The sequence below is a fragment of the Haemorhous mexicanus genome, chromosome 5 (genome assembly GCF_027477595.1).
Source record: "Haemorhous mexicanus isolate bHaeMex1 chromosome 5, bHaeMex1.pri, whole genome shotgun sequence".
Taxonomy (NCBI): Eukaryota; Metazoa; Chordata; class Aves; order Passeriformes; family Fringillidae; genus Haemorhous; species Haemorhous mexicanus.
Window position 1 is genome coordinate 74,654,770 of NC_082345.1, and position 12,571 is coordinate 74,667,340.

Sequence of the window (12,571 nt, forward strand, 5' to 3'; positions counted from 1 at the left end):
AATGGGATTGGGAATGTCCAAACCAAAAAGGAATTGGGAATGTCCATGTAAAGATGGATTGGAAATATCCACGTAAAAACAGGATTGGGAATGTATATGTAAAAATGGAATTGGGATATCCAAGGAAAAATGGGATTTGGGATATCCATGCACAAATTAAATTTGGAATATCCAAGCAAAAATGGGATTGGAAATACCCAAGCAAAAAATGGGATCTGGGAATATTCATGTAAAAATGGGAATGTCCATGTTAAAACGGGATTGGAAATACCCAAGGAAAAAATGGGATCTGGGATATCCATGTAAAAACGGGATTGGGAACATTCATGTACAAATGGGATTTGGGAATGTCCATGTACAAATGGGACTGGGATATCCATGTAAAAATGGGATTGGGAATATTAATGTAAAAATGGGATTGGGAACATTCACATACAAATGGGATTGGGAATGTCCATGTACAAATGGGATTGGGATATCCATGCAAAAATGGGATTGGGATATCCATGTAAAAATGGGATTGGGAATATTCACGTACAAATGGGACTGGGAATGTCCATGTACAAATGGGATTGGGATATCCATGTAAAAATGGAATTGGGAATGTCCATGTACAAATGGGACTGGGATATCCATGCAAAAATGGGATTGGAGAGTCCCTGCCCAAATCCCGAGCAGCTGAACGGAGCTCTAGGAAGAGCAGGGAAGGCTGAGGCTGAATTTCAGGGACATTTCCTCCCCCAGGGAATGGGCACATTCCCAAGGCTGCTCCAGGTGGGATTTTGGGGTGTCTGTGCAGGAACTGGCCTGGCTGATCCCTGGGGCTCCTCCATTCCAGCTCAGGATATTCCATGATTCTGGGATCCTTCACCCTGCCCACAGCCCTCAGGGGGCAGCAGCAGCCTCACCTTGTCCAAAAGAGGCCAAAAATCAGCAAAATCCTGGAGGAGAACCAGCTCTTCCCAAAAAACCAGGCTCCAAGAGAAATGGGATCAGCCCTGGGATCTGCTGTGCCCTCCTGAGCTCCCACAGGGTGATTTCAGCAGGGAAGGAAAAACCTCCCAGTGTCTGTGCTGACGGGAACGTGTCCGGGTTTGGAGAGCCAGGTGTCCCCTGAGGAGGGCAGGAGCTTCCCCTGGGATGGAGAATGCAAACCCTCCCCACCCCTCTGAATTGTTTTAATTTTAAATTAAGGGGGTCTCAGACAACAAATATGGGAGCAGGAGTAACAGTTCTTTAATAGGGAAGGGAAAAAAAAGGATAAAATAAACAATGCAATGCACTGGAACAACCCTGCCAGAGTCAGAACTCACCCTGACAGCCCGTGGGGCAGGGGGTTGGTGGCAGCCCAGCTGGAGATGTGGCTGCAGCTCTCCTGGGGTTTGTCTGGGTTTGGAGAGCCAGGTGATGGCTGAGGAGGGCAGGAGCCTCCCCTGGGATGGAGAATGCAAACCCTCCCCACCCCTCTGAATTGTAATAAATTTTAAATAAAGGGGGTCTCAGACAAAAATATGGGAGCAGGAATAACAGTTCTTTAATAGGGAAGGAAATAAAATTATAAAATAAACAATGCAATGCACTGGAACAACCCTGACACAGTCAGAACTCACCCTGACAGCCCGTGGGGCAGGGGGTTGGTGGCAGCCCAGCTGGAGATGTGGCTGCAGCCCTCCTGGGGTTTGTCTGGGTTTGGAAAGCCAGGTGTCCCCTGAGGAGGGCAGGAGCCTCCCCTGGGATGGAGAATGGAAACACTCCCCACCCCTCTGAATTGTTTTAATTTTAAATTAAGGGGGTCTCAGACAAAAATATGGGAGCAGGAATAACAGTTCTTTAATAGGGAAGGGAAAAAAAAAAAATTATAAAATAAAACAATGCAATATTCTAGAACAACCCTGCCAGAGTCAGAACTCACCCTGACAGCCCGTGGGGCAGTGGCAGCCCAGCTGGAGATGTGGCTGCAGCCCTCCTGGGGATTGTCTGGGTTTGGAAAGCCAGGTGTCCCCTGAGGAGGGCAGGAGCCTCCCCTGGGATGGAGAATGCAAACCCTCCCCATTGCTGTGAATTTTAAATTAAGGGGGTCTCAGACAACAAATATGGGAGCAGGAATAACAGTTCTTTAATAGGGAAGGAAATAAAATTATAAAATAAACAATGCAATGCACTGGAACAACCCTGACACAGTCAGAACTCACCCTGACAGCCCTTGGGGCAGTGGCAGCCCAGCTGGAGATGTGGCTGCAGCCCTCCTGAGGTGTCAGGTGTGGTTCTGTTGGAGCAGGGGGTCCTGTAGAAAAAGGGTGTGTGAAAAGTGCCAATTTTATGATGGGCTTTTCACAGATATTCAAATGAATATGATAGGTGTTGTGTTAGAAAGTGATGCTGTATTAACTCTCTTAAGCAGTGTGTTAAATGTAGTTTGAGGTTCTAAAAAATGTTAAAATAGAAACTCTGCTGTGTAGGATACTTTTTCTAAAGGACTTGCAGCGAGACAGCAGCCACAGGACACCTGAATCTTTCAGAGAAAGAGAATTTATTGCTCCATTATCAGAAGAAAAGAAATTCCTCCTGCCTCGAAGGCACTGTCAGGATTCAGAGGGAGAAGCTGGCACTGCCCAGACAGAATCCTGTGTGTGAATGGAATTGATGCACCATGGATGAGGTGTATGAATATGCAACAGGTTATTGCTTTTAAGGGTTAATCCTCTGTAAACGTGGGGCCTTTTTGGGCTTATTTTACCCAGAAAAGGTGCCCAGTAACTCTTTGTTTCTATTGTCTCATATTGTCTCAATTCAAATTGCCTAAATTATTATTACTCTAACTGTATTACTATTTTTATAACTATTTTATTATCATTAAACCTTTAAATTTTAAAACCAAGTGATTGGTGTTTTTCCCAGGTATTCCTCCTCCCCAGATCCGTGGAAGTGGAAGCAGCTGCTGTTCCTCTGGGGAATCCAGTGGGAGCCATGCTGGGGCATCAGAATCCCCAGATTATATCCAGGTAGGAATGCTTGGCTCCTCCCCCTGGGCCCACACCAGCCAATGGGATGCTGCAGTTCTTATCAGCCATGCAGGGACAGTCAGTGGCCTCTTATCAGATGTCCCCTGCCAGGGAGGGGTGATGGTGATCACTCAGAGAGAGAGAGAAGGAGAAATTGCCCACTTGACACCAGACAGCTGCCCCACAGATGGTGACAGAACTCATCCTGCCCTGCAATCTGGGACAGAAAGGCATTCCCAAATCCCACACTCCCCAAATCCCACTGCTGAATGCAAAGAACAGGTCTGGAAAGGCTGGGAAGTCTGTCCCAGTTCCCAGCAGGACACAGCAATCTGGGAATGGCTGGTGCAGAAATCAGGGTGCAGCCAAGGCAGGTCTCAGCTGTGGGGAAGGAATTTTGGCTGCTGGAGATCAAATGGATTCGTGGATATTCACCCCTGAGCAGCTCCCAGGCAACAAAAATGAAATGTGGAGTGAGGCAGCACAGCTCTGCTGAAGTGTTTGGGTTTGAACCCAAATGGAAACCTCACAGTTTGGTCATCTTAAATCTGCACTGGAACTTAAAAGAGCAAAATTTACTCCATTTTCTTTGAATAAACAAGAGCAAAATTAATTCCTTTTTCTTTGAATAAAGAGCAAAATTAATTCCCTTTTCTTTGAATAAAGAGCAAAATTAATTCATTTTTCTTTGAATAAAGAGAAAAATTAATTCCATTTTCTTTGAATAAAGAGCAAAATTAATTCATTTTTCTTTGAATAAAGAGAAAAATTATTTCCCTTTTCTTTGAATAAAGAGCAAAATTATTTCCATTTTCTTTGAATAAAGAGCAAAATTAATTCCATTTTCTTTGAATAAAGAGCAAAATCAGTTGAATTTTCTTTGGCATGGTTTCCATGCTGAGTCTGAGCCCTCTGGCACACCTGGTGCTCCAGGGATGCTCCCTGTCCCATCCCAATGGAGGCTTTTTTCCCCAAAAAACAGCACAAATTCCTTCTAAACCCTTTAAATCCTCACCCTCACATCTGGTTATGTGCAGCTTTAAGAGGGGGCACCTCCTTGTCTGAATGAATGTCCCACTCCAACAGCTGAACTTGTGGGGTTTGCATCTCTGAAGAATCAATTTGTGATTTTTATTTTTTTTTAATCCTTAAATACAGCCAAGAAACTGAAATGCTTTGTGCACATGTAGGTTTTTTGGGGTTTTTTTAATGGGTTTAAAAAATAATTTAATAGGTTTCAAAGAATTTCATCCAAGGGCTGCCCAGAAGTTGAGCTCACCCTGGAGAACCAAAAGGCTGTTCCAGCACTGGGGGGGGTCAGAGTTGTTAAAAAGAGATTTTTGGGGTTTTTTTTTTGCCAAATCTCTCTGGTCCAAAGGCAGATTTGCACTCCAGAGGAGATATTCCCAATTTACAAGCAGGGAAAAGCCACCCCCTGCTCTAGGGATGGCTGGGGGATGGGGACAGACCCCATCCTCTCCTCATCCCTGCCACTGGCAGAGGGAAAAGGCTGGGATGGAGCAAAATCCAAATCTCAGGAAAGTGGGACAGCTTCCCAGACGATCCCCTTACCTGAGAGCATCCAAAAATCCTCCAGAAAGGTCTGGCTGGAAGCAGCTGCTGGCGCTGCTGTGGGATGGGAGGAGCAGCAGGGGCTCCTGATGGCTCTCCAGGGCAGGCTGGGGGGATGTGCTGCCCTGCCTGGCCAAAGCAGCTGCTTTCTTCCAGCTCCAGCTCGCTCACACACCTCACCACCAATGGTTTAGGCACTGGTTTTGTGCCTCAGGATTGAAATCCCTTGGGTGTGTTATGAGAGAGGTGACTGAGGCAAATTTTTGGGATTTGAGCTGATTTCTGAGGTGGAATTTTCCCTTTTTTAAATTTTTTTGGGGAAGGAGCTGTTTCTCCTCCAAAATTTGGCTGATTTTTTGCCTCTTTCAGACTGGGTGAGGCTGCTGCTCCCCTTCCCAGGAAGAAACTTTTCCTAAAATCCAGGTTAATCCACCTGAAACAGCTCCGGCTGTTCCCTGCCAGGGATCAGGGATGGAGGTGGGAGTGGATGGGTTGGAGCTCCAACAAGACCAAGGGCCAGGTTCACCTCATGGAATGCTCCAGGCTGGGCCAGAGAGTCTGGAAAGGTCCCTGGGGGTGCTGGTGCCAGCAGCTGGACATCCCCAGGTGTGCCCAGGTGGGCAGGAGGCTGCTGGCACCTGGATTTTAGCAGGAATGGAGTGGCCAGCAGGGTTAGGGAAGGGACTGTCCCCTGAGCTGGCACTGCTGAGGGACCCCCTGGAATCCTGGGCTCAGCTCTGAGCTCCTCAGGTCAGGAAGGACCTGGAGAGGGTCCAGGGAATGGAGCTGGGAAGGGTCTGGAGAACCAGGAGGGGCTGAGGGAGCTGGGAAGGGTCTGGAGAGCCAGGAGGGGCTGAGGGAGCTGGGAAGGGGCTGAGCCTGGAGCAAAGGAGGCTCAGGGGGGACCTTGTGGCTCTGCACAAGTCCCTGCCAGGAGGGGACAGCCGGGGGGGTCGGGCTGTGCTCCAGGGAACAGGGACAGGAGCAGAGGGAACGGCCTCAGGCTGGGCCAGGGGAGGGGCTGGGGGGATTTTGGGGAAATTCCTTCATGGAACTGATGCCTTGAGAATCTGAGCCAGAGCAGAGGCTGGGCAGAGCTCCAGAAGGAAGCAGGGGTTGATTCCAAGGATCTCCTCCATGGATGCACCTTGGGCAGCACCAGAGCCCAGCCAGGGCTGCCCCCAAGATGACCCAAAATGGCCCCAAAATGCACGGCCAGGCACGGGGTCTCTCCCTGGGATCAGCTCTGCTCCATTTGCACCTTGCAGTTCATTGTCCCAGCCCAGCTTTAGCCCAGGCACTCCCACCCTGCTTGTTTTTCTCTCTCCAGCCCACGGGGTTTGTGCTCCTGGGCTGGGATTTGGCTCATTTGTCCTTGGTGCCCAGCTGGAGCAGGAATTGTTTTGTCTCCCTGCTCTGGGCACAGGGCTCACCATCCCATAATATGGAGCCCAGACCCTCACACCAAAGCAGCACAGAATGTGAAAAGTAGAAAAGCCAAACCCTGAGGCATCAGAAGGGGTGATTACACACTGGAAGGGGCTGCTCAGGGCAGGGCCGGACTCACCATCCCTGGAGATGTTTAAGGAACGACCGCACGCGGCACTCAGCGCTCAGGTCTGCCTCACAAAGCGGCCAGAGCTCGGCCTCACGTTGGACTCGCTGGTCTCCGAGGTCTGTCCAGCCTCCATAACGCCGCGATTCCCGGGAATCCCGGGACGCGGAGGGCGATGCCCGCCCCGTGCCTCAGTTTCCCCCGCTGGGGCCGGGGCGCTCCCACAGCGCGCTCCGCCAGGGGGCGCTGCGCCCGCCGCCCCCGACTGCCCGCGCTGCCCTCTGGCCACGCCCCCGCGGCTCCTGATTGGCCGCCGCCGCCACCGCCGCCATTTTCAAACCGCCGCCGCCATTTCTCCCCGGGTTGAGGCGTCGCCGCCGCCGCCGCCAGCCCCGGTCCCCGTCCCCATGGAGGCAGAGCCCCTGGGCCAGAAACCCTCTGGGAGGAGACGGGGCAGGGTCAGCATCTCGCCCCCGGCGGGCGGCACCCCCGGTGTGGCCGCCTCCTGCAGCCGGTAGGAGTCGCGATCCCCCCGCGTCCCCCCGTGAGGGGCTGAGGGTGACCCGCGGGGCGTGTGCGCCCTCAGAGGAGACCCCGCCGCTCTCCCGTGTGAGGAGGGTCCCTTTGGCTTCCTGACTGCCTAGTGAAGGGACGCCCCGGCCTGCTGTGAGGGCATTTTCCAGGGAAATTCCCTCCCTTCCCATAAAACCCTGGTTTATGTTCAAGGGTCTCCCTTCCCGTCTCCTGAGGGGAATTCCTCTGCTGCGGGCTGTGGGAGAATCCTTTGCCTCTCTGCCTCATGAGATGGACGCTTCTTTCCTCAGGCTGTAACAGCTTTATATCATGTCCCCTAATGAGGAGGGCGTCTGTAGCTGTTCCTATCACGGAGTTATAAAGGGTTGGAATGATCCTTAAGGATCACCCAGTGCCACCGTCCCAGACTGCTCCAGCCTGGCCTCGGACACTTGCAGGGGTCCCAGGAGCAGCCACAGCTTCTCTGGGCATGCCAGGGATCATCTCCCTCTCCTGGGCGTAAAATCCACCGCAGCACCCGCCGTGCCTTTGTTTTGATGTTTAAACCCCTGGGTGAGATGGGTGTTACTGTTGCTCTGAGGTTTGAAACTTGGGAGATTTTCCTAAGGTCACACCCTGAAAGAAATTTAGGATTAAAATTATCCTGAGGTTCAGTTCATCTGGTTTGTGTTGACCCCAAAATGTTACCTGGGTGTCTTTAGCATTTAAGCAGATTTGACAGCCCCAGATCAGCAGAGGTTTGGGTTTTCTGTTGCCCTCAAGGTTAGGAAATGACTTCTCCAAGCATGCAGGTGATGTGGAAACCTCTTCTATCTGACCACAGTGGCTTTAGTTACCTCAGCACAGAGAGTTCCTACCTCCACACGCTGTGTTTGGACAGAAATTCATTCCTGACTGTGAGCAGGGGTCAAACTTTGCATCCCAGCTTGGCATGGAGGGATGAGAGATGCTCCTGCTTTTCCCTTTCCATGGAAATGAGAGCGAGGGAGGTGAATGGAGCAATCCCTTGTTTTGGAAACATTTCCCAGGGGCTGGAGTGGATGTTCTTAATTAGGCGGTAAAAGCAAAATAAACATTGAGGAGCTGGGTTTTGCAAGCAGAGGGTGAGTTCTGGGCGGCAGAAGGGTTTAACAGGCTTTGGAAAAGAAATGTTTTCATAGAAATGTGCTCTCGAAAAACCAACCTGGAGCTCCCTAATTAGCACACTGAAAAGCAGAGCCTAATTAAAGGCTTCGGTGCTTTGGGATGGTCGGGCATTGCTGGGAGAGGTTTGTTCCTGTGGGAGAGGCCAAAGGAATTGGGATAAAACTGGAAAGGAATGAATGCAGATACACCTGGGCACCCGGGGTGGTGGCAGCTCAGCCCCTCTGTGGTCTGGTGATGCACAGCAGCTCGAGATGCTGCTGCTTGAGGCTTGTTTGGAGAAATTAAAAAGTTACACCGGGAGATCTCCAGCCCAGCTTCAAATTTAGGTCAGCTTGGCACTGGCTGGCTGAGCTCTACAAACCTCCAAGAGATTTTCTTACCTCTCACAGCTTGATCACACTCACTGGGGGACAATTTTCCTTGGATTTACTGGAAATTTTCCATGCTGCAGCTTGTCCATGTGGAAGGGTCTGCTTCTGGTTTGAGCTCCTTTTTAGATTGTCTAGACAGCACTTAAATCCCTTCTTCCCTTTCCTGGATCCCTTTTACCTTCCTTAAATCCCCTTTTTGCCTTCCCTGGATCCCCTTTTATCTTCCTTAAATCCCCTTTTTTCCCCCCTCCCCTTGCCTGGATCCCCTTTTTTTTCCTCCCCTTGCCTGGATCCCCTTTTTTTTCCTCCCCTTGCCTGGATCCCCTTTTTTCCCCCCCCCTTGCCTGGATCCCTTTTTTCCCCCCTTGCCTGGATCCCCTTTTATCTTCCTTAAATCCCCTTTTTTTCCCCCCTTGCCTGGATCCCTTTTTTTCCCCCCTTGCCTGGATCCCTTTTTTTCCCCCCTTGCCTGGATCCCTTTATTTTTTGCCTTGCCTAAATCCCTTTTTCCCCTCCCTAAATCCCTTTTTGCCTCTCCCAGTCCCTCTATGAACCCCGGGTGTCTTTGTGCCCCAGTCGCTGTTCCTTGCCCTGGGAAAGCCAGAGCTGCTCCCAGTGTCCAGATGGGATCTCCCTGATCCCAACTGGCATCATTTGAGCTCTGTGCTTCCCCAGGCACGCTGCTGCAAACCACCAAGAACAGAATTTCAGCTGTTTAATCCTTGCAGCTGTTGGGGACAGAGTGACAGAGGGTTTGTTTTCTTAATTAAAAAAAAAAAAAAAAAAAGGAAAAAAGCAGCCCAAATCTGGAGCAGTTGGATTTTAAACTTTAGCCAAATGTGCCAAATCTGTTTTATGTTCAGGGCTCTGGCTGGGATTTAAGCAAGGCCTCCACTGCCATAAATATATTCAAAATATGCACGACGAGTGACCTCAGCCCCGAGTGTGCGCTCACATCCACGAAGGAGCTTTTGTAAGCTGAGCCCGCCTTCGGGCAGCCCCGCTTTGCTCCAGCCCCACGCCGGGCTCCGGGAGCCTGCGGACTCCTGAACCCACCCGGCAGCTCTGCAGGGAGTCCCGCCTCGGAGCCGAGCACAACCACTCATTTGGGTGGTGCTGCGCTAATTGGAGACTTTGCTAATTTGGAGATGTCTTGGTTGGTGTGTTAATGAGCGTGGCGGGTCTCAGTGTTGGCTCGTTATCAGTGCACTCACCTCCGGGGTGCAGTTAGGGAACGCAGAGGCTCCTGGAGCTCTGCTGGGAGAGGGCCGGGAAGAAATGATCCCTGAAACCGAGTGGAACAAGTCATTAAAAACAAAAAGAAGAGTTTTTAAGTGCGAAAAAGTGCCTGGGATAAGCCCTTAGTGAGAGACTGCTAACCCTTCCAGACCCAAGACCCCTCCCACGGACTTTATAATAAATGAAATGCCGAAAGCAAAAAATGAAGGGGGAAGAGGAAGGTTTGGTCAGAGGCCTTTCTGACTAAAGTGCTAAAACCTCACTTGTGTCCTTTGTTCCTTGGGCTTCTCCTCAGCTGTCCTTGGCACAACAATTCCACAATCTTACAGCATCTGGGAGAGGGCTGGGAAGAAATTATCCCTGAGTGCAGTCATTCGTTAAAAACAAATCAAATAAGAGTTTTTACTTGTTTAAACTTCACTTGGGTCCTTTGTTCTTGGGCTTCTCCTCAGCTGTCCTTGGCACAGGACAATTCCACAATCAACAATTCCACAATCTTCCAGCAACTGGGAAGAAATTATCCCTAAAACTGACTGGAATCATTCATTTAAAACAAAACAACCAAATAAGAGTTTTTAAGGGATTCGTTGTGAGGTAGGGGTAGGAGAAAGGCAAAGTAGGCTTAAAACTTTGAAAGGGTATAAAGGAAAATGTATTAACAGTAACTAAAAGAAGGAGTGATAAAAATGAGAAAATGTTTAGAACACTTCTTCCTCCACAACCTTTTCTACCCACTGACAATGTAAAGAAACAAAACCTAAAATTCCAGTCAGTTTACCACTTCTGGAATTAGTTTACTTAGGGAGAGAAGTCCCTCTTGTTAATGTTATGGAGATTTTTCTGTAAGGAAAAAACCAATTCTCTCGTGGCTTTCTCATGCAAATTCCCGGGTGTCTTTGCTCTTTAAAATGTCTTTTCACAAAAGCGTGTACAACCTCCTCGTAGCAAAAAGTTTTCTATCCCTTCTATAAATGCCTCCCGTGTCAAACTAAGAGAGGGCGAGGTAATTCCCTTTCTTAGCCTTGAATTCTCGGCGCTGCAACATTCCCGAGCAGTGTCGAGCTGCCGTTTCTGTGGGGTATTTCTGAAGGATCCGATTTCAGTCCTGCCGTGCTGCCGGAGGATTCCTGATGCTCCCGAAGAGAGGGAGGTGGGAAGGGACAGGGCGTTTGTAGGAGCCTCTTGTTTGTGGTGTCTAAAAAGGGAGGAGACGGTGCTGCAGACGGTGACTTCACCCAGTTATGAACGGGGAATGTTTGAGCTTGGGGTGCTTTTCACATCCTCTCATTTTCCATTTATCTTTTTTATTTCTTTTTCTCCCCTGGCAATCCACCTGCAGCTCTTGTGTTGGGGTTCAGGTTCAAAAGTGAGAGGTAATTGCAGAGGAAGCTGCAGGGTGTGCTCTGAAGGAAAAATAAAGAATTATTTTCCCTCTTTTTCCAGAAGTTTTCCCAGAATCTCGTGGCACAATAAGTGGATGAGTGTTTTTCTTTCAACCTTTCCCCCCACCCCAACTCTAGGTGCAAGGAGATAACAAAAAAACCTGACAAAACCTTTAATCTGGGACAGATAAAACACCATTTACTGTGGGATTTGTTTGTTTACTCTCTAATCTTGTTCCCAAGTTCCCTGTTTCTCTAATCTGGAGGTGAATCCAGGTGAAGCTTTCTGAGGGAACCCATGGAAACAAAGCTGAGGCCTCTCTCCTGCCCCAGACACTTTGTCTTTTCCCTGGAGAATGGCTCTGGAGCAGCTCCTTCCAGCTGGGAGAAAGAGCCCTCCAACCCCAGGCAAGCCTGGAGCTTGGAAAGTTGTTTTTTATCTCTCTCCAGAGCCAAGTGTTCTCTTGGACACCTGGAAACATCAACTCCAATGAGATTAATCCCAATTAATTGGCTGATTGTGGATTAAAAGTGTTTTTCTGAAGGTCACAAGAGGGTGGAAGGAGGAAAGGCTGCTCAGGGCAGAGAGAGCCAGGCCAGGCAGCTCCTTCTGGGATCACCCCCGAGGCTGCCAAAGGAGCAGGAGAAGAGCTCAGAGTTTGGGGCTGGCTTTCCCCCAAAGCCTCCAGCCCCACTGGGGAGTTGTTTTGCTTTTGAACCTGTTAGAAAGAATGAAAGCTGTCAGCATGGCCAGGCCCAGGGAGGGCTGGTGAGCAGCGCTGTGTGCAGCTGGGGCCAGGCTCCAGGGCTGTCCCTCAGGGCTCTGCTCACTCTGCACTGCCCACACGGGTGAGGGGACAGGGTCTGGCACCAGGGAATCTGCAGGTGACACTGGGCTGGGAGCTGTGTCCATCTCTTGGGGGGCAGGGGGCTCTGCAGGGAGACCTGGAGCAGTGGCAGGGACGGGCAGAGTCCAACAGGAGAAGTTGAACCAGTGCAAGTGCCCAGTCCTGCACTTTGGCCACAGCCACCCCTGCAGTGCCACGGGCTGGGGATGGTGTGGCTGGGCAGTGCCAGGCACAAAGGGACCTGGGGGTGCAGGTCCACAGCCAGCTGGGCATGAGCCAGCAGTGTGCCCTGGTGGCCAAGGAGGCCAGTGCCACCTGGCCCAGGTCAGGAATGGAGTGGCCAGCAGGAGCAGGGAGGGCACTGTGCCCTGCCCTGGCACTGGGGAGGGCACACCTCAGTGCTGTGCCAGCTCTGGCACTGGGGAGGGCACACCTCAGTGCTGTGCCAGCTCTGGGCACTGGGGAGGGCACACCTCAGTGCTGTGCCAGCTCTGGGCACTGGGGAGGGCACACCTCAGTGCTGTGCCCTGCCCTGGCACTGGGGAGGGCACACCTCAGTGCTGTGCCCAGCTCTGGCACTGGGGAGGGCACACCTCAGTGCTGTGCCAGCTCTGGGCACTGGGGAGGGCACACCTCAGTGCTGTGCCCAGCTCTGGCACTGGGGAGGGCACACTTCAGTGCTGTGCCCAGCTCTGGGCACTGGGGAGGGCACACCTCAGTGCTGTGCCCAGCTCTGGCACTGGGGAGGGCACACCTCAGTGCTGTGCCAGCTCTGCCCCTCAGCTCGGGAAGGCCCTTGGCACACTGGGCAGGGCCAGAGGGGCAGCGAGGCTGGAGAGGGGCTGGGAGCACAAACCCTGAGAGGAGCCCCTGAGGGAGCTGGGGGTGCTCAGCCTGCAGCAAAGGAGACTCAGGGCTGCCC

The 12,571-nt window shown here is 51.1% G+C and overlaps 1 protein-coding gene across 1 annotated transcript in view; it reads left to right on the forward strand.

Annotated features, from left to right (window-relative positions):
• The first annotated feature begins 6,521 nt into the window (after positions 1-6,521).
• Positions 6,522-12,571, forward strand: part of NET1 (neuroepithelial cell transforming 1) — a 62,262-nt gene continuing 56,212 nt past the window's right edge. The window contains exon 1 of the mRNA XM_059847590.1: positions 6,522-6,643. Coding sequence (XP_059703573.1) covers positions 6,537-6,643 — 107 coding nt within the window. The 5' untranslated portion in view covers positions 6,522-6,536. The remainder of the gene's footprint in view (positions 6,644-12,571) is intronic.